Raw genomic sequence first — 26,237 nt, forward strand, 5'->3', positions numbered from 1 at the left:
TTCATTTGAGCTGTTAAAAGGTGAAGGTAGATGTTCAGTGGAAGGGATTTGTGTGTGTGTGTAGGTGTTAGCTATGCATGTAAGGACAAATTCGAGTGTTGTTCATATTAGAAAATGAACAATTCAAAATACCTTAAGACATTGCAGATTATGTTTCTGCAATACTTTTCATGCTTGTAAATATGGGATAACTTTTCAGTGTGTTACAGGAAGAGGTTATTGATAGGTTAGTTCTAGCTTAGTATGTGTATGTTTGCTTCTGCATGTAAGTGTTTGGAGCTTTCAGATCTAATTTTAGAGGGTAAATATAAAATAAATCTGTATTTTATCTTGCAGGTTACAGGAGGACTATGTGAAAGCACAAGATGAACTGAAGCGGTTGTTAGTTGAAAAGCAGACTGTACAGGACAGATATGAGTATCTTCTTGCTGAGTGTCAAGAGGAGTTGCGGGGTAAAATCCAAGAGCTGGAAAAACTGAAGATGGAGGTGAGATAATTTACTGTCAGGACTTAATGTGAATTTTAATCTCTTAATAGGGCCATGCATGTATTACTGTTTATGTAACATGTGTATACCTAGCTTGGGTATATTTCAGATACCTTCAAATTTACCCAACAGGAGTAATGTTTCTTCTCTCGAGTGACTATAGATTGAAATTACTGTTTTCTTGTTCACCTTCCAAATCCTGTTGTTGTGTGCTACATTAATAGTAAGACCCTCAGTCTCTCTGTGTGCTCTCCTGTTATGGGGAGCATCATCTTTCCTGGAGGATAACTTATCCTAACAGGTTTAGGCATTTATAATAAGTGACTGCAAAAAATTTGTTTCTCTCTGTGATGACAACTTTATCTTAAAAAAATAAACCAAACAAAAACCCCCTAACATTTAAGATAATTTGGATAACACTTTCTATAACTGCTTGTTTCTTTAAACTAATGCAGGACATGTTCTTAGGAAACAAACACAGCTTCTGTCAAAAGATTCCAGATGCATAATGGAGGAGATGTGCCTCTGTACCATAACTAGGATTAGTTACCAGGGACTTCAGGGTACAGATAAGTGGAAGAAAGGTAGAATAAATTAGGATATGTCACAGGCTGTGGAATATATATATATAAATTTTTAGCAAACTATCTACCAAGAAAAAGTGTTAACCATACCCAAGAAAACTTAAGAAAATACCATGCAGCATGGAGCTTAAGGCAGCGGATCTTTCCTGGTCTTAGTTTCATTTCAAACCAGTACCTGTGTATCTGTTGGAGAACATGTGTCTAATGTGTTTTACAAAAAATTGGTGTGGAATTGCTCATTTTGATTGTTTGGTGTTGGTTCACTTGCTGTTTAAGTTTTTCTAAATGCTAATTCTTTATCTTTTATGTGAGACCACTTTTCCTTCCCTCCTCCCCTAGGAACTTGATAAATCTCTTGGCAATTCAGCTTGACATTGGTGTTGCTTCTACCAGTAAATATTGACATTTTAAATGCTTCTGTTATCTTCCCAGGATGTTTTTAGTGAACTAGTACCATATTTTTTTTTCTCTTCTGTAGTAACTATTGAAAATTCTTTAGAAAAACATAGACAATTAAGCAGGATTCCTAAAACCATATTTGAAATACTGTGTTCCTGGCTATTTGTCCTATCACAGGGTAAATAAATGATTATGACTAGTTATTTATAATACTTTTCTGTCTTAAGGTGATAAGTTCTCCAAAAATAGAACTGTTAAAAGCACAAATACAACAGGAATTGGAATCTTCTATGACAGAACGTTATCGGAAGCTAGAAAATGTAAGTAGTAAGTATTGAAATTTTTTCATTTAGAGCAGTGATCACAACTTCAGAGTTGTTCCTAAAAACCTTAGGAAATTAAAACTGAAAGGGAAGCAAAGTGTGACATTCTTTGTCTGGTACTGTTGCCCCAGGCAGTAAAGAGGGAGTAGGAGGGATTCAGTTCATCAAATATAACTTGTATATATATATAACAAATATAACATAACAATGACAGGGACATTGCATGGACATTTGAAGGAAATAAATCTGAAAACTTCTCTCATTTATGCTTTTGGGTATTTTGTTTAACTTAGGAGGTGGAAAAATACAGAACAGAATATAACAAACTTCGTTATGAACATACTTTTCTGAAATCAGAATTTGAACATCAAAAGGAAGAACATGCATGTATTTTAGAAGAGAAGAAAATAAAATATGAGGCTGAGGTATGGAGAATGTTACAGTAACTTAAAATGTATCTGATAACAAAGCTGCTTGAACATTGTGAAAATGTTGGTAATGTTGTGAGATATTGATGGGTTGTCAGTTTGACACCATTTCATAATGTAGTGTTTGTTTCTCTTCTCTTAATTCTCAAAACACTTTTATGACTTAGCCTAAAGCTGTCTCTGTAGGTTTGTTCAGTGATGTGTCGTAATATAATTTGTGCTATTATAAGTAAGAAGAGGCTTGCCTTTTGATAAATGACAGTCAGCTTTTTAAAATGTATTTGTAGTGGAATTTGAAACGTTACGCTAATCTGAAATCAATAAGTTATCTGAGCAACTGATGTAAGCTTAGATTTTAAATTGCTTATGTGGTAACTAACACAAGAAGAAGGCAGCAGAAGATATTGTTAATACCAGTCAACGGGTGCATTTTGCAACTAAGTTGGATCACGACAGTCATGGTCAAAAGGATACTGAAAACTTGGGTAAATTCATTTCAGTTGCATGAACTCTTTAATAAACCATTAATGAATTTTGTGTTTTGACTTTCGAAAGTGTAACTAAATAGATTGCCAGCTTATTTATGTTTTAAATATATGCAGCAGTATAAGTGAGTGTTGCATTTGTCATTTGCATATTCATTTAGGTATTTATCTGGGAGTGTATATCCTAAGATGCCAGATTTGAATGTATTAGTCCAAACATGAGACACAAATCAAAGCAATCATCACTTTCAAAATCTTTCCAAATTTGCAAATGCAAAGCATTAAAACCAGAACAGTTGTCCTTCCTGGAGCTAAACACACATGCTGCTTTACAGCCTGCCTTTCTTGTGGGCTCACTGGGTTTGTGCTAGTCCTGCAGCTAATTAGCACACTTACAGAGAATGAAACTACCTTGAGCCCAGGGTGCAATGTGATCTTGTTTCTTTCTCTTGGAGCCTTTTTTTTAACCTTCCATGCCATTTATTACAAGGAGGCTGTGAAAACATCCTAATTCCTAAATGATGGCTTAGGCATGTCATGCAATAGGTGGTTGAATCTCATAAAAGGGATTTGGAGGGCTTTTACTGCAGAAATTGGCTTTGTTCCATAGAGATCACTGATGCAACTTCCAAAAGCACTGCTGTAGATCAGAGTTTGGACTAGTCTCCAAATATCAAGATAATTCTTACATACCTTACTTTCTCACTCTTTTGCTCTCCATATTGCATTTGGTCTATGTAACTCATTTTGAATCTATATATATTTATAGTATATTAGTTACAGTCTTGACATTCGTTTCTACCTATCATACTACCTTGTAACAGAAAGATTTTTTTTTTTTTTTTTAAATGTTTTTTTGCTTTATGTTCTCTCTGACAGGGCCCAATCATGTTGACTGTCTGGAGTTACTAGCAGATTTGAGTTCTGTTGTGGTTATAGAATAGTGGAGTCATAATATAACTTGGAAGAAACCTCCTTCTTGTCTAACATCCTGCTTAAAATACTGAAGTGTAATGAGATCGGGTTGGTCAGGGCCCTGTACAGTCAAGTCCTGAACATATGGAAGGGTGGGGATTCCACAGCCTTTCTGGGCAAACTATTCCGGTATTTAACCATCTTAATGGTAAACTTTTTTCCTAAATCTAACTGAAATTTCATATGTTCCAGCTTGTCCATTGTCTCTCTTCCCATCACCATGCATCTCCAAGAAAAGATCCATCTTCTCTGTATCCTTTTGTCATGTATACAGAGGAGTAAAGTCTCGCCTGTGTCCTCTCTTCTCCAAGCTGAAGAGGTGTAGTTCTCTTAGGCTGTCCTTTTATGTCATGTTCTGCAACCCCCTGCCTATCTTGGTGGCCATCCACTGGACTCAATCCACTTGATTCTTTGTGTACCAGACAGACTCCAGATGCAGTTTTACAAGCACTAGTAGGTGACAAAGGATCACTTCCCTGGGTCTGCTCGCTATCCTTCTGCCAGGATGCAGGTGGTGATCTTTGCTGCAAGGGTACTCTGCTGACTAATGTTCAACTTGTTGTCCACTAGGACCCCCAGATCCTTTTCCATGGAGCTGCTTTCCAGGCCATTGCCTCCAGCCTGTACTGTTGCACAGGTTACTCCATCTCAGATGCGTGACTTTGTACTTGCTCTTGCTGAAGGTGTTCCCGTCAGCCCATTCCTTCAGCCTGTCCAGATCCCTCTGAATATCAGTTCTGCTTTCCAGCCCATTGACCATTTTCCCTCTCTTTGCTGTCACCCACAAGCTTGCTGAAAGTGTACTCCGTGCCATCATCCAGGTCACTTAACGAGGACATCAACAGTATTGGACCCTTTACTGATCTCAGAAAGACCCCAGTAGTTACAGGCAGTCAGCTGGGCTTTGCACTCTGATCATCACTCTTTGAGCCTGACAGCCCAGCCACCTTTCCACCCACTTTATCATCTACTTTTCCAGACCATATCTCACCAATTTAAGTGAGAGAGAAGATTATGGGGGACTGTATCAAAGGCCTTGTTAAAATCAAGCTATACAAGATCCACTGCCATCTCCTTGTCTGCAGTGCCGGCCACCTCTTTCTAGAAAGCAGAGAAGCAGGTCAGGCATGATTTGCCCTTGTTAAACCCTGCTTCCCATCACCTCGTCTTTCATGTGTTTAGAAATGGCTTTTCAGAGGATTTGCTACATAATGTTCACTGATGTGAAGCTGACTGTCCTGTAGTTATCTGGATTCTTCTTGACCTTTTTGCTCTGGGTGTGCTGTCTTGCCTCTTTCCAGTCATCAGGGTCCTTCTGTGATTGCAGTGACTTTTGACAGATGATGAAGTTTAGCCTTGTGATGGTACCAGTGTACTCCTTCAAAATGCTGGGATCCATTCCAAGGACTTGTGTGTGTCCAGTGGATTAAATGATCTGTAATATTTTCTTCCTCTGCTCTGGGTGGTGTTTTACTCCCACAGACTGTTAGGGGGCTTAGGAACATCTGAGCCCTGAGAACAAGCCTTATCAGTGAAAACAAAGCAAAAAAAGACATTGAGGAATGGATCTGATTTTCCTACTCCAAGAAAGAAAATAAACCCGAATGTATATTCTTAATATTTTTAATGCACACTGCTGCTCTTCTGAGTTGTCATTAACTGTGTTTGTTGCTGCCTGACTCCTAACCAATGTAAAAGCTTTTCTTTTTCTGATTAACAACTATCAGATTGCAAGACTGGATAAAGATAAAGAAGAACTCCATAATCAGCTGCTTAGTGTTGATCCCACGAGGGACAGTAAACGTGTGGAGGCACTCTCTAGAGAAAAGGCACAACTGTTTCAGAAATTAAAAGGCTTAGAAGCAGAAGTAGCAGAGCTAAGAGCAGAAAGAGACAATTGTGTTGTGCAAGCAGAAAATGTTCAAAGAGTACAAGTACGACAGATAGCTGAGATGCAGGCTATGATAAGGTCTCTAGAGGTAAGGTTCTTTTTTCTTTTTTTAAATTAATTTTGCCTCCTTATACAGTGTAGCAAGAATAACGCTTGGCCTGATAGAACTGTCACTGAAGTTACTGGTAATCTTGCTGATGACTCCACCATTTGAATTTGTACATTTCAGATTTAAAAATGAATTGTAAGTACAATTGGGAGACATGTACCACCAATTCAACTTTGGAAAGGTGGAAAGCTCAACTGAGAGATTCTGTTGGATAATCTTCTTTCGAAACACACAAGTGCAGTTGATGTTTGCAATCACAGTCAGTAAGGTGGTCATATCAGCACTTGTCACTTGGATGGAGTTAGAAACTGATGACAGCGTTAATAATCTCCTACAGTATTTTTTTTTCTTTTAAAAAATGTTATATGATGCTCCCCTATTCTTTAATCCTTTCCTTGTGTGTTGTCTTCTTTCTTGCCTACCTGTGTCTCTCCTTTCTCCAACACATTAGTCCAATTGTGTAGTTCTTGGCTGTTGCTCTCCCTTAAAGAACCCTTGGTATTTCTGGCCTGTTTTATGTTTCCCAGGTTTCCAGTGTATGCCTCATCTGTGGTCTTCAGTCCTCCTGTCAGTTCTTACTTTCCATGCACATTTCTCACACAGTTGTAGCATACAAATGGTTCATTTTCCTTTTTGCTGTTTTCGGTGCTATATAGCTTTGTTACAAAATGCTCTGGTCACAAGAAAAGTGATGTAATATTCTTAATTTAGAAAACTTAAAGAAAGTCCTGCTGGTAATAGGTCAATTCAGAAAAAAGAAGGTGAAATCATAGGTTAGATTACCTTTTTGATACTTAATATAAATTCAGGGTCTTGAGTCTATAATACTCCCAGTAATTGCATTTAATTTCCTCTCCATGATGTTAATTCTTCAGTTAGTATAACTGCATAGGCCGACATATGACATCTTTTTGAGCACCACTTATAGTCATACTTGTATTTACAGCCCAGTAATTTACTGGTAGGAGTACCTGCTGTCTCCTAAGTCAGATTACCTCTGCCTCTCATGAAATAGGATTGAAAATGTGATTCTGTGCACGCAGTGTTAGAAAAAAGTTGTGACATTTGAATAAAATTCAAGACCCTTGTTGTATTGCAACATATTGTCAAGCAAAGATAAATATTTCTATATTATATTATTGTGTAATATAAAGGGTCAATAATATCTGAAAGCCCAGATCAACTGAACCTTTCAAGTGAATAGCAAGAGACAGCCCTCCTCCAAAATTCTTACAAATCCTTCCTTTGTTTTAGGCAGAAAACAAGTCTGCTGACCTACAGATTGATCGACTTGAGAAAGAACTACGGATGAGTCATGAGCAAAATGCTCTTTTAACTAGTAAACTTCACAAATATGAACGAGAGGTCAATTCTTTAGCTGCCAAAGTAAGTGCTTTTATGGTGTTTCAAATACATTTTTAATATTCTGTTAGCTTTAAGTTTTTCTGTTTATATTTTGCGTAAAGAATAAAGCAGCAATGTCTTCTGCTGGGACTTAAATAGGTTTGGATTTTTTTCACAGTTACAGTTTGAAGATGTAGGATAAGAGAATTTACAGGAAAAACATCATCCCGAATAGTATATTTATGAAGATTGAGGTTATGTTCTTTTTATTTCATTTTCTAGGTCTTTTTATTCTAAACAGAACAAAGCTTGAAGAGGTGTCTTTATATTCATGTTTTCAGTACTCATGAAAATAGCCAGCTGTATTGGACGGAAACCAGCATTACTCTTTCATAGTGTGTAAAGTGCAATAGAGCTTTAAATTGATTTTTTTTTTTTTTTTTTTTTTTTTTTTAAATGGAGCTATGGCTTCTGGAGATGTTGGAAAGTATCCTCTGAATGGGCTGTGTTATCTACAGGAAGCAAGTTACATTGGAATCACCTGTGGAGATTTAGGTTATATTAGAATCACGATAGTTGCCGTAACATAACGTTCTTCTTGGGATAACGCCAGCATGGCTTGTACAGAAATGTTTCTGTAAAGCACTGCATTGTATCATTTTATATAGATCATTGTCTTGCAACATGTTTGAGTATCTTAGGTGTTGGGTTGCCACCAGATCTTAGAGGTTTTGTTCTATGTTTATATGCTTTTCTTTTTTTTTTTTTTGAGATTGTAGAGAGAAAAAGATCAGGCAGCTTCTAATTTAGGGAAAACTTAGAAGTACTTCAGAAAAGTGACAACAGTGTTTAGTTTTTCAGCATAATTAGATGACTGTGATGCCAGACTCAGAATTTTATCTGGTTGCAGTGTCTCGTCAAAAAAAGATCTTTTATGTAATTTCATATGTAGTTATCTGAATAAACAAGAAAAAACAAAACACTAGTAAACTGGTTTAACATCAAGTGTTGAGAATACTTGCATCAGGGGTGTCAAACTCATTTTCACTTGGGCCCACATCAGCCTCGCTGTTGCCTTGAAAGGGCCGATTGTAATTTTAGGACTGTATAAATGTAGGTGTAGTTACATTTATACAGTCCTAAAATTACATTTGGCCCTTTCAAGGCAACAGCGAGGCTGATGTGGCCCCAGTGAAAATGAGTTTTACACCCATGTCTTATATTGTTTCATGTAAATTTGAGTCAGGATACTCATCCTAATGAAACAGTTACTTGGGTAAATATTAGCTTTCTGCTGTTGCTTATTCCTTCCTTTGTGGAGAGAACACTGGGTAATAAATTTTTATCACATCTGTCAGTTCCTGGTAGCAAATTTAATCCCCTGTGTTTTCACACCTTTCTGGAGAGGCTTTAGTTAGTTCTGAACTAACTGTGAAACCAGTAACTTTGGTCTTTTATACCTAGTTGAATGCAGAATTATTTTAAGCTCTCTGTTGACTTAAAGCTATCCTGCAGTTCTGAATATACTTTCCAAAATAACACTAACATTTGTGTTTTGTGGGTATGGCAGTTAATATTGTTGTGATATGCCTCAAGAAAGATACAATACAAGAAGAGACCTGCAACTCCTACCATAGTTGCTCTTTAACAATCTCAGATTTCATTCAAAACAGGCTTTACAGTGCACATTAATGAGTGCAAAATATTTTATTTGGTCTTTAGTCCACAAAAGTTCTAATTTACTGTAAGAATAGGATGTACCTATACCAGTATTTAAAACCTCTTTATACAATGTGTCATACTTGTTTCACATGAATCATAAATAGGAGGGAAAAACTTCAGTTAAACATTTTTAACCAATTATCTATCAGAACATATAGAAATTGTTACAGTCTCTACTTTTTTTTTTTTATAAGCTGGTATTCTCTGCTCACCTCCTGAAGCAGAAAATTAAAATCTTCGTTGGTGTTTCTTGAAGGGAGGAAGTAGAAACTCATTTCTATATGAACCTCCACCCCCTTCTGCACCCACTCAAACTTATTCCTGCACACAGGTGCATGCACTTGCCTTCCAGATTTTGTGCCTTAAAAAAGCCACCTTAAATCTTTGCAAGTTCCCCTGAAATGTTCTCAACTTAGTATTTAAGCAAGCAAATCCACCATGTAGTTACTTAATAAGCTACTATGTCATTCTTAACCTTTTGCCACTTGTGTATGCTAGCAGGTTGTAATTACATTTGTCATTGTGACTGGATTTTCATGATAAGAGCTTTCCTCTAGATATTTAATTCTCATTGACCGTATAATTACTGCGTACAAATGCCTAAACTATAGAAATTTTCCATGTAAGCAGTAATTGTCTTTGATTTGATGTTCTTAAAGTTCCTGCTTTTATGTGGCCATTTGATGTGTATGTCACAGTTGCGGCAAAGTATTAGATTTAAAATGTACTTTAAAACTATGAAGACCTGGATTTTTGAGAAAGTAGTAGGGCACTCCAGGAGTTCGGGGGGAGTGTAAGTAGTTGCCAAACTGAAATTACTTGAGGGAGCAATTGATAACCTGGTTTTGCATATCACTGTTTTGTTTTAGCTTGACTCTGGTGGATCTTCAGTTAGAAGTGAAGTGTGTGTAAACTGCCATACTAATGTGTGAATTAGTGAGGCATCAGGGTCTTGTGCAATATTGGATCAACATCATAGCAAGACATTTCCAATGAGTAGTCTCTTCAGAAATACACCAATATTCAGAGATTACCTTATAGAATGTGTAATATTTACTCAGAAACCAAGTTTTCACAGGCAACCCTGCACTTGTGTGTATTTATCACCAAGGCTTCTTAAAAGAGTAATACCTTTTCTACACTGTAACTTGTAATAACTGGCTGGTTAAAGATGAAATGCATACCAATAGGCAGACAGCCTAGTTCCTGGAAAAGAAGTTGTATTTGAGCATCTTATTTTTTTTTTTTTAGTCAAGGAATATATAAAATTTGCATTTCAAGATGACTGACAACTCATCCAATAATCTTCAATGTGTGACTTGAGCAGTTAATAAAATCCTGCAATAACACTGATTATGGTTTGAGGAATCAGGTTATGTCAGTAGCTTTAGTGTTACAATATCTCTAAAATAACCATTAAAAAGAGTGGATATGCTGGATTGACTTTCAGGAAAGCAGTGAAAGAAAAAAATATTTAAGGTATGTTTAAAATAAGCACAGTCCACAATTATTTGGCAGATTTTCTTTTTAGCAAAGTATCACATGAAAATCTTACAGTAAAGCTGTGAAAATTTGTATATATTTATTTTAGTTAATTGGTTGGGTTTTGTTTTGTTTTTTTTTTCTGTTTCAAAGGTAGAAGAAGTTAAGCATTCACATAAATTGGAAGTAACAAATGTCAAACTGGAGGCAGCAAAAACAAAGAATGAGGCAGAAAGAGAGAGAAACAAGATTCTAAGTGAAATGGATGGTAAAATACGCAGTTAATTTCTAATGACTTCTTTGTGACTTCTAGTTAGCATATTAAAATTATTTGTCCTCCCAACATTCCCCAGCAGCCTTCACCTTCCACTTCCAGTCTAGGTCATAGATCTGAAAATTTGTTTTTGTATCTGAAATAACTGTTTTGCTTCCCTTGGTTAAGAAGAACAACTACAGAACAATCTTGTATTTGTGTAAATTAGTGAATTTGTGACACAATTTGAGCACAATCTCTTTTAAATCATATACCTCCTATTAGGGTTATTTTTCTTTTTTCTGTTATTTCCAAATTCTAGAAACTCTCACACTCTGCTCAAAGCTTCAACGTACCATAGAGCTTCAGTGAGGGTTTTGTTTTCTGATTCTGTGTCTACAGAATTGCTAACAGTTGGGTAAGGCTGCCAGGTGAAACAAAATACCATTTCTGGCTTGTTCTTTGAAGAAAATAGATTATAGTCTAAGATACCTAATACAGCTGAGCCAGGAGGCAACCTGAAATAGGCTTCTTGAGAGAAAAGGCCAACAATGTCAGACCCTATAAAATATGAAGTTAATACAGACAAGATTTAAGCTAACCTGAACTTACTGTGGAATCCAGCTTAATCACTGAATGAGCTAAATAACTGGAGTCATTGCTGTAGTGTATTGGCTTATTTGCTGGTGAACATAGGCGTCTTCGTCAAAAGTTTTTAATTTGCATCTTCTGTTCCTGCATATAGAGTCCTCATTTTAGAATTTCCTCAGTTGGTAGTATGAGTGGATCAAAATGGAAGAATTGTTGTAGCCAGGTTACTATAGCTTCACTAGTAACCAGTCACTGTTTACCATCAACTTTTCCATAAAAAGAAAATAAGACATTTTCTTGCTTGACCTTTTCATAGCTGTTGTGCAACACTTTTTAAAATTAATCCAGACACAACTGCTTAGCAGAAATTGCTTTACAATCAAAATTTAAAATAATATCAACTGTTTAATTACTTTTGTATGTTAAAATATAATAATAAACCCTCATAGACAGAGATTCCAGTGGAATGGTTACTCTTCAAAAATTTTTGAAATGTTGCTGTTATCCATTCATTCATTCATTCACTTTATCATGTGAATTGTGATTTTTAGCTCTCATTTATCAATTTATAAAGTTACTTTAACACTGGATTTCATCACATGGATATTAATAATGACTTTTTTTTAATGTATAATGCAGGATTGCTGTCAGACAAGGAAGTTCTTAAGGCAGCTGTTGAACATCATAAGATGCTTTTAGCAGAAAAGGATCGGGAGCTAATTCGTAAAGTGCAAGCTGCCAAAGAGGAAGTTCTTGAAAAAATTGCAGCTGTACAGAATGAAAAGTACGTTTGTTGGTTTACTGCTCAACTTCTAAAATAAGAGTGTTTTGAGTAACTTTAAAAAATATTATTCTTAGCAACTAAATGCTTCTGGAATTTTGTCATGATTCTTGTATACGTGTTGAATAATGTCTCAGGTTAGAACTCGAGAACAGATTATCTGATCTAGAGAAGATGAAACAGGAACAAGATACTGGGAGACAATCCGAAAAGGATCAATATGAAGAGAAACTGCGTGTTGTACAGATGGCAGAAGAATCTAGCAGAAAGGAACTTCAGCGTTTGCGGTAGCGTGGCTTTTCTGACCTTAACAAAAATTTCTCATTTTCCCTGCCTAGTTTCTTTACAGTAGTCACTATAAAAGTTTACTATTCATAGATAGAGAAATGTTCATATGGTAAATTAAACAAAATTATCTTTTGCATTGTGTAAAAAGAGGGCAGAATTAAAAACGTCCTGTTGGAACAAAAAAAAAAAATTCATTCCAACCTTTAAAAAATTTAATGAACATTTTAAAAACATAATTTTTCAGTACTCATGTGTGTTAAAATCATGTCCATACTGGCTGCTGGCATAGCCCCAGCATTGGAGTGAACTAGTTCTCTTCCCACAGTGGCACCATATCAGCAACTGGCCAATTGCAACCCTATTATGATTTCTCTTTGAGTTGGCTATTATAGTTCTCAGTTAAGTTGTTTTACTATAGTATTTGTATGAATGTCAGTATGATAAAATGAACAAAAGTCATACTCTAAAAGCAAACAAATCAGTGTATTTCTTATTCCTGTATGAATTCTTATAATCAATTAAAAAATATTTTTAATCGTTGTTTAGTTCAATATTTATCAGCCTTTCAAATTATGCAATGTATTCTGCTATCAGGCTGATTTGTCCTAACTTCTAACAGATATATTTTAATTAGATAAAAATAAGGGTGTCTTACACAATTTTAGATTAAAAATTCAACAGCAAACTACTCAGACGGAGGAGTTGGAAGAAAAGAAACGTGAAAGTGCTGATCTGAAACAGGTGAGGCCATATTGCACTGTGATGTTTTATAGAGAAATAACCTTTTCTGCAGTTATCATGTCTACTGTTTGAATATTAGATTGAATTTTTAAGGCTTTTGTTTCCCGAGGGACAAAGCGCATACAACAGATACTTAAAAGCAAAAGTGTTCAGAAATCAGTCATGCTTTCCTGGACCTTTATAAATGGATTACAGCTTTTTGCGTCATGTGTTTTGTGGGTACCAAGGATTTCAAAGCTGAATGTTTATGGACTGGTATATTGAATACAGTTATGCACTATTTAACTGGAGATTCAGTTTCCATGGAGACTTATAAATTGTTTCTAGGTAATGCCTTGCATTTGCACTGCATCTCTCATCTGAGGTTCTTCAAGTGCTTAACAGATGTTTCATAAATGAATAAACTAGTGTAAAGAGGTATATTTCTATTGCAGAGAGAATTGATGGCAGTGTTGAAAATAAGACCTAATTCTTTTAACTCCTCTTCACCCATGATGTTAGTTAGTAAGTAAGAACATAGCTGTGCATCAAAGGAGTCTGTGAGCACTTGATGTTCAAGGCAATATTTCTTTTTTCCTCCAGAAATCAAAAACTGGGGTATCTGTATGTGGTTGGTGCAACAACTGCGGCTGTAACAGGTTGTGCCTTGTGACAGAGAAGAGTCCAGGTAGCGCCACAGCTCAGCTACCAAACATATGGTGCTCTAGTTGGGTTCAGGCCTGGGGCTTCATGTTGCATTTCTTAATTTCATCAGTGACTGAAGACTCCTGCCTCCCTTTCTTTTTCACTTAACTACACTAGAGTCATAGAATCAAAAAATTGTAGAATGTCCTGAGTTGGAAGGGACCCACTAGGATCATCGAGTCCAACTCCTGTCCCTGCATATGACAAATCTACAGGGGAAACCTTCTTTGTCTAGTAGTGATTTACTATAAAGCTTTTGGAGGAGCTGTTGAGTAAGGAGAAAAGGAACAAATAAGCAAGGTCTATGAAAAGCTAATGCAGCCAGTTGGTGTCTGCATTTTGCTCTCTCTCACCTATCTCCAAATTAACTCAGTTATTTGCATACCCTCTCAAATGGAAAAATTTCATTCCTTTGTAGCAAATTCACGACATGCAAGTCCAGCTTGCCTCAATTTCTCAATCAGAAAATGATTTGTTGGAGTCTAATCAGAAGCTGAAGGAAACAATAGAGAGACTGAGACAAGAATGTCAACATGCAAGGAGTCAAGCAGAAAAAGCTCAGCTGGAAACAGAGAAGTAATATTTTTTTCTTCCTTTTGGCTTTAACTTTTCTTCATATTGCTTGTGTTCCTCTCACATGGATTACATAGTATGGATTGTAGATTCTCAATAAAGTCAGAAATTAAAAATTAATGGGAAATATTGGACAATTGTAAAATATGGCTATACCTCCTGTTATGCAGTGTGTATATATTTTAAAATGTCTGTTACAATTAGTTTATTTTACTAATCAAGAATTATTAGTATAAAATGAAATACTATATATTATAAATATATAAAAATATATTTTTGTGTTTTTATATATATTTATATAATCCTATTTATACTGAAGCGAATGTCAAACTTGTATTAGTTTAAGTGGATCTAGAGTTTCTTTTAAGAGTGCTTAAGCATTAAGGCTGAAAGAAGCACTTAAGCATTGTGTTTCAGGGACCTAGCTTGTGTATGTATTTCTTTTGTTTTTCCTCTCCCCCACTATATCCTTTTAGCTGATATGAAGGAAATAAAAGCTGCTTGGATATCTTCTAGCTGCCCTCATCAAAACAAAACCAACCAGTCAACCAAAACTCCACAAAAAAAACCCACTTTCCTTTTTGGCATGACCTTGACCACATACAATCAAAATATGCTAAAAAATGCTGAAAGCAACCAAATCTTGTTCGGAGCCCATACAGTAATGGATGGTTTCCTGAAATTTAAAGATTAATTTGTCAGTCTGAGATAGCTATTTAGTATTTCCTAGTCTAATAACCAAAAACATGTCTAACTTGCACTGGATCATTGTGTGGTGGGTTTTTAAAAAAGCATCACAGATTAAATAGAAAACTTTCAAGAGCATGTAGCATTTTTTTGTTTTATTTTCTCTTTTGCTACAAATGGATACTGCAATTGCTATTTTGTCGTTAAAGTGTTGTTTTTCAGTTTAACATTTGAAGAAATTATTACATTAGGACCGCAGAGTATGTTCAGTTGCCAGTAGCATGTTAAATACTTTGGATGTTTACTTTAGGAAGGTATTTTGAGTGAGATTGTCAGTGTTTTGTGTGAGTTAAAGATGTCAGCTACATATTTATGGGCTCTGGAGGTGATGGGACTCCTTCCACAGTTCAGTAATTCTTACAAGTTTGAACTCCCAAGAGTTAAGTTGTACCAAAGCGACTTGGCTTAAAGAGGAAGTGAAACAAGGACCAAAAGATAAGAAAGCCGAAGATAAAAAGTTTCAGATAAGTAAAATAATGCCAGTTGAACCGCAAGTAGGCCAAGCAGCTGCCTGCCTGGCTGTGTCAGTCTTAGGTTTGGAAATGAAAATATGAAACGAGGAAAAGGGCTGAAGGCAAACCGTGAGACTGATACAGGTCAGAGATCAGCTCAAACAGGCTCTTGTTAAGTGTTTCAGGAACACCAATAGTGGCATTTAAAAAAAAAAAAAATCTCATGGCATTTTTAACCACCGTCTCAGTTGAAATTTTTTTACTGTTAATACGTGCTTTTTGTCCTGGGTAGTAGTAATTATTTACAGTCAACAGCAAGGTACAAACCCCACTGGGTCTACTAAAAGAACTGGGATGGGTACCAAATGGGCCAGGATCTGGATTCTGATACGAGAGGGGATGACTCCTCATGCTTGCACTGTGGGGAAGGGGAAAGGTTTTTGGTGAGAAATTTATGGCGATTCATTCAGAGTCCCTGTGGGGAAATTGCATCAGCCAAGGACTGGACTAGTATGGATGCACCAACACCAAGCCTTGGATTGCATTTCTTAAAAATTGCTGCATAGAATCTCACCATTTGATTTTTTTTTTTTTAAATAAGAATCTCTTCATTTGATTTTTTTTTTTAATAGTACTGTAGTTAAATATGCAGTTAGTTCTTGTCTCCTTTGACCCACAATGCAGGTAGCCTAAACAGAAAAGGCAGCAGAGAGAAACCAGCTCCTTTTCTATCCACTACTAAAGAACACAGCCTTATTTTAGTATGTTTTAACCATGCAAGGGCCTAAACTGATAACATCTGGTGGTGGTGGTGGTGTGCGTTCAGCTGGGGTGTTGTCTAGGAACCATATTGGTGAAGTTTCCTGTAGTGTTGGCATTTGTTCTGGTCGGGAGCACACATGAGTCAAGCGTGTACGTCTCTGTTACAAAGGTGTAGTAGACTGCACAGGGCAGCAACCTCTTCTCTTACATCTTCCAAACAGAGCAGGTAGTTGTCAGTTCTTCTGACAACTGACATTTGGCATGGGTGTCTATGGTTGTGTTCCAGTGTGATTATTTGATCTGAAGTGAGAACTTTTTAGTGGACAGTTTGGCAACATGCCAAGCCAACAAGCAGCCTACAGTGGACTAGCTTATTGGAATCAGTTTTGAAGCTTTGCCTCATAGCTGAACACAACCTAGGATTAATGCACAGGTTCAATTTTGGTGAATCTTGACCACAATCAAGTTTAAATCAGATCCTTCAAGTATATAAAGGTAGGAGTTGTGAAAAGATGCATTTGTATTAAAAGCCCTAAGGTACTAATCCAACATACTGCTTTGTCTATATAACCTCTTGATCTTCTCACCTGATTTTTTTCAAAGGACTTTAGAATACAAACGTATAGAATGGCTGGAGGAGAAGCATGTGCTTACTCAGTGCATCACAGAGAAGGAAGAGAAATACAGCCAGCTGAGGAACAAGCTATGTCGAGCTGCTGTTGCTCAAAAAAAGGCATGTTCACTCTTCCTTTATGAATGATCCAGCTTATGAAAAGTTCAGCTTTGCTTTGGCCAGCCAGAATTGTTTTAATATTAAGGGTTTATTTCCAGTCTACTGTATATTAACAAATTATATCAGGTTCTTCAAGATTAGTGATGCGCAAAAGAATATTACAGCCAACAACTTTGTTATAACACCATCAAAGGTTTTTATGAGGTTCTGTATGTGTGTGTTTATATGGTTACTTAAGAGGTGGACTCCTTGATTAGTAAGGATGATGTTTTGGACACCAGACAAATGATGTTCTGCTTTTTTTCGATGGAATATTACAATTTTCTGTCTTCTCCTAAGTTTGCTTTTTATGAAATAACTTTAAAGGAAAAGCTGATTAATTGTTTATGAAAGCTCAAGATAAATTGGGAATTTTATACCTTGGACATATGCAAGTTATGAAACCTACTACTGGCTTTTAAGATTGTTAAAAAATGAGGTCAAAATGAGGCAAAATGAGTCGTGTTTACACTTATTTTTAAATGGTCATTTAACAAATGAATTTTGTAATTCTTAAATAGAGTTAGTATTTGTCGGTACAGTAAGTCACCGACCAACAAGTGACTGACAGCTGTCCATCTCTCAGTCACAGCTCTGAGTCATTTTCCACCTGTTTTGTTTCCTGTCCTGTGGATTCAGAAACTTCAGCTAGCACAGCACTTCTTAAGGAAGGAGAATCCTAAAAACTGTCACAGCTTTGAAACCATCTGCAGTGGAGATTTAGTTTTTACAGGACCTAATCTATGAAGCCATTACTTAGCTCTGTTTGAAATGTCTCTTTGACAGAGAAAGACTCTCAATGATAATAAACACAGGAGGATGCAAGAGAAACTACAGCTTTTGGAAGCCAAGCTAGAAGAGTTGGAAAAAGAAAATCAGGTGCTAAATAGGTAATAAGCTTTTTCTTAGCTTGAAAAATGACATATGCCCAAGATCTGACTTACAAATATGTAGTGATTTTGAAGATACCTGACACTTGGTTTAATCTAATGGCATTTTCAGCACTAGAATTCTGTGAATGGAGTCCAGTTAGGATGGGCAGCTGAGAGTTTACAAGAGAACTGCAGGGCTGTCTCTTTGGGGAGAGATGAGCAAAAAAGATCTGATAGATGCAGTTGCAGGAATCCTTTCAAAAGAAGGAAGCGTGTACAAACGGAGGGGTGGCAGTGAAGCAGGGTTAGAGTTGGAAGTACAGTATGTAACACTAAAGGGAAGACAGGAAAGAAAAAGACTTTAAAACTGCAGGAGAAACAGATTTATTATCCTTGTTGAAAGACACGCTTTTAGTTTTTTTCCTCTTCGTTAAGCACCTCTGGAGGGCTTGATTCAAATCATTTAATGTGGCTCACTACTGTGAATGCTATTGAAAACTTAATTTATTCTGTGTAAACTCTTATCCGTATAATACAGCCAATAGCTTAATGTGTAGAGGGACTTTTAGATAGACGTGTAAGCAAAAGAATATTCACAGCTCTTCCACCTTCCAGTTCTTCTGGTACGTAGCGTTCCTTCGTAGGGACAGTAAACAGCACAGTACTCGTGGAAAGGTCCGCTGCTGTGTTGGGATAACAAAGGTTTTTAGCAATAAGAAATCTCTTATTTTTTCTAGGCAGAATGTTTCCTATGAAGAACACACACGCCTCCAGAAGAGACTAAAGGACTTGCAGCGCAGGCACAATGAATTCCGGAGTTTAATTCTGAATCCTAACATGCCGTCGCTCAATCCAGTCAGTATAATGTCATTGTCTGCCTTGCCTCCCGGGCCTGAAATGTCCTTCGGCCATCTCCAGGTGGTGATATATTACAAGTTGGGAAAATAATACAACAAAAGATGGTACTGGAACACAGACCTTAGTCTTAAGGAAGGAGTATTTCATCTTTGAACAGAGCAAGGAAACTTTGAGGAGTGTTTCTAGTGATATTCCCTTCTTCACAATAGGAGGGAGTTCTTCAAAGACAAATGGAACATCACAAAATGTAATGAACAGGCAGTTTTAACCCAGTTCTCCATACTTTTTCCTTCTCCTGAAAGGCTTTAAATGGCATCTTCTGACCAAGAAATACCATAGTGTTGGTTGCACATCATGGTTTTATTATCAAAAAGCAGTATTGCTGCTCTTGATTTCATGTGTGGTTAAATTTTACTTCCTCTGGTGACCTTCTGAGGGTGAAAAATCTCTCAGGCTGAGGTTGCCCAGGATGACTGCACAGATTCTTGGTAACTGAGACCTTAGGTCCACGTGCTGCTTCATCTGAGAGGAGGAACACCTGCACACATCTGTCTTGCTGATGCTGTTCATCATGAATGTCAAAACAATACCCACAAAACACTGAGGAGTAAAATATAATAAGGATATTTGGGACTTCACAATTTTTATTTTTAAAATCAGTAAAGAAAGTGAAATTATTGCTCATTTTGGTCCCTTGGAGGTGTGCAAAATGTAATAGAGCCACTTTTTTTTTTCATTTCAAGGAGGAACAGCATCAAAGAGAGCTCTCCCTGCTTCGCAAGCGGTTGGAAGAACTAGAAAACACACAGAGAAAACAGCTGGAAGATCTGGGACCACCTAGAGAGCGAGTAACGTTGCGCACATACAGGGACTCAGGTAGAACCAAGATGGTTGGAGAAGGTGATGCACAAAGCGAGAACTCCAAATAAAATCTGCAAACTCCACATGCTGTTAGTTTTCAACAGCTTATCCTGTGTACAGGCTTTTAATATTTTGCCAAAAACATGTATTTATGTGCCTGAATAGTGTAAAGTATATTCTGCATAGTTTTGTATTTATTTTTGATAGGCTGTCATAAATTATCAGATATAATGGTTTGACACACAAGCATTGCAAGATGAACTACATTTTGAAATGTTTTTAGATAGATAAATGATGTAAAATTATTTGAAAGTCAAAATATATGAAATAATCTCATCACATGCAACTTTAAAAGCATTTATGAAGATTTGGCTTGTGCTGATATTTAAAATAAAAATCAAAACCAAATATTTTTTATAAATTCTTTAGATCGGGTGTGGAGTTTTGCTGGTTTGATGTTTTGACTGTTTTTTTTTTTTTTTAACAATGCTGTAATCCACATTTGGATTGTTGTTTTGAAGTTCCCATGCAGATAGAGAGGATAAAATAGAAAAAGTGCTGAAAGTTTTATTTGCTACCCTTGACAATGTACCTTTTGTATTTTTATAACAGGAATAAGCAATAATTAGGGGTTTTTTACTATGTTGTAGTAGAGATGAAGTATAACAGGTTGCCTTCACATTATGAAAATTTAAGTTGGAATTTGTTGCTACAGGAATTTGTTTACTTAACTGCAATTTGTTTACTTAACTACAATAAATTTATTTATTCAAGGATTAATGTGTTTATTTAATTTTTTTCCTTCATTTTTACTTTAGTAACAGAAACTGGTAAAGGATCAATTCATTTTTTTGACTTGATAGTGAAAACTTTCCTGGAAGTGCAGGAATGGTTTTATCTGTGTTTCTTGTTTGTTTGTTTTCAAAAGAGTGAAAGTATGAGACAGTAAGATATGCATTGTGATTTCTTTTAACAGCTTGTTTGGTGTTGTTGCTAGGCTGTAGTAACAGACAACTCAATAACTCCATTGCATCTGGTGACATTGTTACTGAGCTTTTCTCTCCAGAGGCTGCAATTTTGATTTTTCCACACAGCACCTAAGGATGAGCATTGCACTGCACTTTCTTGGGGAATTTTTGAGACTTCTCTGAGGAAAAGCGTCACTGTTGAAGTAACAGAAGCCACTGCTACTGTCTCGTGGAGGATTAATTTGGAAAAAGTAACAATCTGTGCCTGAGCCAGCTTTGCCAAGTGTGATGGTCACAAACGTTTTCCAGTACATGATGATTGCCAAGAGCTGGCTCTTGGCAGCCTTGTATTTCTGTCCTTGACGCTGGAGATCTGGTCTTCAGCAGGACCTTATGTGGTGGTGGGGGCAGGGAGGGCGGTTTATACAAACCGGAGAAGCCTTTGGAGGCAGGAAAAGGGTAACGGCAGGAGGAAGGATGATGGTTTCTGCTGGTTTGTGGGCTCCCTTTCCTGGTCTGTCTCAGGCTCTTTGCGCAAGAGGCAATTTCCTCTCCCTGCGCCACCCTCTCCTGAAAGAACAGTTATCAGTTTATCCTTGTTTTTAACATTTTTAACTTTGTAGAAGTATCATCATATTCTCAGAGCCTTAAAGCCATGAAGTTGCAGCGTGGCTCCCAAGCATTGTGTGGAGGTGGAGCAGGTGCTGCATCTTCAGGTTGCTGCTGCTCCTCACGGGGGAAAGGCTGCTGGGATCCCCCAGCCACCCCTTCCCTGCCACTGCTCCCCAGCTGCGGGGCTCTGGGCCAGTCCCCTCTGCCCCAGCACCACCTGGGCTGCATCCTACCTTCCCTCTACAACTACCTGAAAGGAGGTTGTAGCATGGAGGGTGTTGGTCTCTTCTCTAAAGTAGCAAGTGAGAGGATGAGAGGAAATGGCCTCAAGTTGTGCCAGGGGAGGTTTAGATTGGATATGAGGAAAAATTTGTTCATGGAAAGGGTTGTCAGGCATTGGAACAGGCTGCCCAGGGAAGTGGTGGAGTCACCATCCCTGGAGGGGTTTAAAAGGTGCATAGATGTGTTGCTTAGGGCCATGGTTCAGTGGTGGACTTAATGCTAGGTTAATGGTTGGATTTGATCTTTAAAGGTCTTTTCCAATGAAACTGATTCTATTATTCCGCTTTTTGTGCTTCCTAACTTGAGAGTGACGTGAGCAGTTTGTGACACACAGCGCTCACCCATGTGGCTCTGCCTCGGCACCTCACGGGGCCGGGAGCGTGGCTGTACCCCTTGTCCAGTCACCTGTCAGTGACTTACCCTCTGTTCCTTGCATGACCTTGGCACTGCTACAAGCTGTGCTCGCTTTCGTAACCATTTTAAAGTACACAAGTTAACCAAAATAACCTCCAAATGCATTTTATTCTAGATAAACCCATACAAACACCAACATGTATTTGCCATTTGCACTTTTTTTTAACCATTCATTTTAAACAACAGGTTAACTTCTGTACAACAGGAATTACTTTACACATTAGTAAGATCTGACTTTAAACTAGATGACTGCAAAATAATGCTCTGTAAGCTAGTGTTAGAAAATATGCTGTTTGTCATAGCAGTTTGCCTGTAAACATGTGAAAATAGAGAAGTTTGCTTTCATTTCAGAGAATGCTGTTAGAGTTGTTGGGTTGCCATAATACAGCTTTAGTCAGAGGTGGTTCCTTTTGTCCGTGTAGCAGTAACAGTGAATTGCAAATACGGAAGGTGTGCTGATGCTTTGTGTGCTGACCCAAACCTACCAAAACGAGTCACAATCACTTAATTATACTTCACATCACTTCGTGAGATCCACTTGATGGGTTACAAAGTCCCAGCATGACTTCACATGGTTTACTAACAGAGTGACACTGTTTAGGAGGCTTGAATAAAAGGCAATAACCCTATTCCAGGCTGTAGGCTAAAGCTACAGGACCTGCTTCAACACATACGTAATCTCTAGAAATCATTAAAGCTATTGTAGCAAACAAGCAGTAGTACAAATACAGAATAGGACTGATTTTTTTTTTTTCATTTCCTCATCATATAAACACACATAGTGAAGTTCACAGGATCAGACACACGCAAACAGATTATATTTTACAGCTTTTTTTTCAAGCAGAAATCTTGGGGGTTTTCTTTCTGCCTGTACAGAAGGTTACTGTTGAACAAAACTATCACAGTTCGTTCGACTGCACTGCCAGCAAACACCTGAAGTGGAACAGAACTGCTGAGACATCTTTCTAGCTGGAAAGAGTAATCTGCTTATGCTCCTCCTTTAATATTAATTACTGTGCTTTTTAAAATTTATTTGATGGTGCTTTTAAATGTTAGGTTAACAATGATTAAAAATTAAGCCCTTAAGTACAGGTATTCTAAGCTTAAGTGCTTTTCAAGCCACAGTTCACTCCTTTAGGACAGAGGGCAAGATAACTTGGGGTTGGGGTGTTTATCAATTTTTTTTTCCAATTAAAATTAAACTTATCAAAATATATTGTGCCAGGCAGAGTCGAGAACTGCTGAAAGTACTGCAACATTGTAGTGCAGTTTCCTGAACAAAGCCATACATTCCATCAAGTATAAAGTGTAAACTTAACAGCAAATATAAGACTTGAATTAAAAAAAAAAAAAGCCATCACAGTATGGGTTGGTGGCTGCCCTCTCTGATATGCAAGAGGTACAACTTGTGCAATCACACGGTAGGGAGGGGGCAGACCAGTAGGCAACGTTATTTTTTTGTGTGTGTGTGTGTTTGCTTTTTTTCCAACAAACCTTTCGGTGCTGTGGAGGAGGACAGGGCTGTGCTGGTGCGGCAGCAGCGCCAGAGCCGCGGCTGCTCCTCCCTGGCTTTACACGGCAGCCGCTGCGCCAGCCCTGTCTCAGCAGCGTGGCCACGGGCCTGCTTGCCAGCTGGGCTAACGTTAGCCACCAATGCAAATGTAATGGACACCTTGCTTTGAAACCAGGCAAGCCTCAAAACACAGCCCCGCAGGACTAAGGCGGACAGTTACTCCCTCCCCATCCCCAAGCCCAGCTCTCATGTTTGCATCACTCAGAGATTACACCAGCCCTCCTGTTCTTACACTTTATTAAACTAACAAGGCTTTTGATGAAGCCTTTGTGTGGACAACCTGGAAAGAAAAATAAATAAAATGCTGGCTTTAGGTTTGTGAGGCCTTTGCAGGAGGATGGCAAGACTGGGCAAGACTCTCAGCACTGGTGCACAGGCTGATCATGCACCTGAGTGCAGGTTTGTGCACCAAAGTGCAGCTATTGGCAGCTGCTTCATCAAATCACAATGGTGTTCTGATGGGGTGCAGGTTTCACCTGTGAAGCTGGTCCCAAGTGTTTCACAGCTTATTCAAGGATGGAAAGGTAGAAATGTAAACACAGACTGATGCCGGTCTGGTGCCCGTCTTCAAAAACCTCCTCCCCTGCTCAGTGTGGGCTTCACTTTGCATGCGGAATTTCTAACCTAAGGAAGAGAAGTCCTGCCATGACGCATTTGGACTTCAAACCTCAGACACACTTCTTCTGCCAAACACAGTTGTCCCAAGTGTCACTTTGGTGCTTTTTTTTTTTTGTCTTTTTTTCCCAAACAGGAACCAGTGTACATCTGTCTGGAAGGAAGGAAACTGCAGCTGACCCGTATTCTGAAGCCGGAACTCATCCTCACAGATTGCCAGGGCTGCTTAAAGGATGTGGCGAAACATCAGCTTTCTCTCTTAAAAAAAAAAGAGCCAAGCTACTCACAAGTTCACATGGGCAACTCTGAACTTGCAGTGTGTTTTGTGCATCTCCTACGAGCTTGTTTATAAGTAAGCAGAAAGCTTACTTAGGCAGTATTTTTGAACCAAAAGGTATGTGTGTTCAAGTACCTAAAAATGCTGGCCCTGCCAACACGAGACTCACTTTCACTTTCACGTGCCCATATTTGAATATGTAACCATGCCCGTACATCATTCCCAAACGTAGCTGTTACTTGGAATGGTCAGAGTGGAGAAGAGTGTCCAAATGTTTCAAACCCTGCACATATAGTCAGTCAAAACAGTTTAGGGAGCAGTAGCACTTACTTAAAATCCCCCACAGTGATGCTGTGAGTCAGTGCTCTGCTCAAAGCCATTTGCATTTTTTCTTTTCATCAAATAAGGCTTTTACTTGCTGGAGCTGTTTCTGGACTTCTTCAAACCCCCGTTCTCGCTCGAGTTTGCTGACAATCTGTTAACAATTAGCAAAAAAAAAAAAAGAATAATTTTGTTAGCACTTATTTTACTTGCTGCTTTTCAAAGTCTGCTTTTCTGCATTCCAACAACTCCTGGCAGAGAAATCCATCTGAATGCCTGCCTAAATGTAAACATTCCTTTCTGACTTGAACACTTTATTTTGGTAGTTGTGCTTTCAAGTCATTACGATTACAGGATTTGCAGCACTTCCACAAAAGAATGACAGAGCCAAGCAAAAACCCCCAAACAAATCCAACACGTGTTCATCTCTTGAAGTGTGAGGCAAGGCCAGCACTCCAGTTTTACCCTACAGCAGATTTGCAAATGATATTTTATTGCTCCTTCTCTGTCCTGTGAACTAAGGGAGATAAACTACCTCTCTTCCTCTAACTGGTCCACTTGGCACCAGCCCAGATGATAGGAAGGAGCGTTACTGCTGTCTGAAAACTCTTGGCTGGCAACTCTACAAAGCGACTGAGATCTCAGCAAACAGTGAATGAGGTTTGGCTGTTCCCAGTCAAAAGCCAGAGGGGAAGAGCAGAGGGAGGGTTTCCTTCTGAGGATGGGGTGAGTTTAGCCAGGACTCGCCCCAAAAAAGGGAAAATGGGCACTAAAATGAGAAAGTATTCTGAAATCTCCTCTGTCAACAATTTTAACGAGCTTAATAAAGTGTAGTGCTATTCCCGGTATCATCCCAAACTTCTTTTAAGAGGCAAAGATTTGATGCTGAACCCAGATAATTTGAGATGCTGGAGCTCAGAAGCGGTAAGCTGGCTAACAGGTGACTGAAAGCCAGATGATTACAGCAAGCGCTGCTGCTGTGCTGCTGCTGGGGATGAAAGAGAGAAAGGTCTGGTTGCTGGGAGACCCAGACAACCTGCTGGAAGTGGTGAGGAGGCCTTCAGGCAACACACCCCAGCTGGCTCTTATCTGCCTCCCCACACAGGCACACGCAGCCGCAGCCGCTGTTAAGGACGACGAGCAAAATGGAGTGGAGAATCCTATCATGCAAAGCAGAGGGCAGGGATTTTTCGTACAAAGCAGCTTAGAGGTAGCCTATGACTAAGTGCCTGCAGTTGAGAAAAGGTTTCTTTTGTTAGCAAGAGCAGGGACTGGAAGCTATAGCTTCTTTTCTTTAAGAGAAAGACTATTAGAGCAGAGCGTAAGAGGGCTGTGACGGGAAAGGAGCAGACACCTCTTGCTGTAAGGCTGAGTGTGCTCTGCTGAGGTGTTTGTATTGACTGTTAAATTGAGATCCCTGGTGCTACAGTCTAATCTGATTTCTGAATCTCCAGGGAAATGGAGTGTGTGCACAGGAGTTGTGACAGGCAATAGCAGATACTCTGCAAACATGGTAAAACAAGACGCCTAGACTACACAGGAACTTTCTCAAAACTTGCACAGGGAGGATTTTATTGCTACTGTCTCTGTGGAATACAGTGGTGACAGTACAGGTGACAGCCCAGCGGGAGGAGCAGCCTTGGCTGCATCAGTCCAGGCTCTCTCTGGAGTGGGCAACCCATAAGACACACGCCAGGCCAGCCCTCGGCTG

General features: G+C 38.3%; 2 protein-coding genes across 7 annotated transcripts in view; one reads left to right on the forward strand and one right to left on the reverse strand.

Annotated features, from left to right (window-relative positions):
• CEP83 (centrosomal protein 83) overlaps positions 1-20,124 on the forward strand; it is a 40,296-nt gene extending 20,172 nt beyond the window's left edge. For 3 of the 5 annotated variants that reach the window (XM_082047267.1, XM_082047265.1, XM_082047266.1), the window contains exons 3-16: positions 337-487; positions 1,698-1,790; positions 2,087-2,218; positions 5,409-5,660; positions 6,936-7,067; positions 10,383-10,497; positions 11,713-11,857; positions 11,992-12,141; positions 12,808-12,883; positions 13,986-14,143; positions 16,705-16,834; positions 17,660-17,763; positions 18,483-18,663; positions 19,347-20,124. In XM_082047267.1, coding sequence (XP_081903393.1) covers positions 337-487; positions 1,698-1,790; positions 2,087-2,218; positions 5,409-5,660; positions 6,936-7,067; positions 10,383-10,497; positions 11,713-11,857; positions 11,992-12,141; positions 12,808-12,883; positions 13,986-14,143; positions 16,705-16,834; positions 17,660-17,763; positions 18,483-18,663; positions 19,347-19,532 — 2,005 coding nt within the window. In that variant the 3' untranslated portion in view covers positions 19,533-20,124. The remainder of the gene's footprint in view (positions 1-336; positions 488-1,697; positions 1,791-2,086; positions 2,219-5,408; positions 5,661-6,935; positions 7,068-10,382; positions 10,498-11,712; positions 11,858-11,991; positions 12,142-12,807; positions 12,884-13,985; positions 14,144-16,704; positions 16,835-17,659; positions 17,764-18,482; positions 18,664-19,346) is intronic. The other 2 variants (XM_082047268.1, XM_082047269.1) reach the window with 2 other exon arrangements.
• A 1,705-nt stretch (positions 20,125-21,829) lies between these two features.
• Positions 21,830-26,237, reverse strand: part of PLXNC1 (plexin C1) — a 71,362-nt gene continuing 66,954 nt past the window's right edge. Inside the window, exons 31-32 of one of the 2 annotated variants that reach the window (XM_082075976.1) lie at positions 24,536-24,680; positions 21,830-24,186 (exon numbers count right to left, since the gene is read on the reverse strand). In XM_082075976.1, the coding sequence (XP_081932102.1) occupies positions 24,576-24,680 (105 nt within the window). In that variant the 3' untranslated portion in view covers positions 21,830-24,186; positions 24,536-24,575. Of the gene's footprint in view, positions 24,681-26,237 lie in introns of both variants that reach the window. The other variant, XM_082075975.1, reaches the window with a different exon arrangement.

Source organism: Streptopelia decaocto, assembly GCF_964273445.1.
Source record: "Streptopelia decaocto genome assembly, chromosome: 1".
In the NCBI taxonomy this organism is placed as follows: domain Eukaryota; kingdom Metazoa; phylum Chordata; class Aves; order Columbiformes; family Columbidae; genus Streptopelia; species Streptopelia decaocto.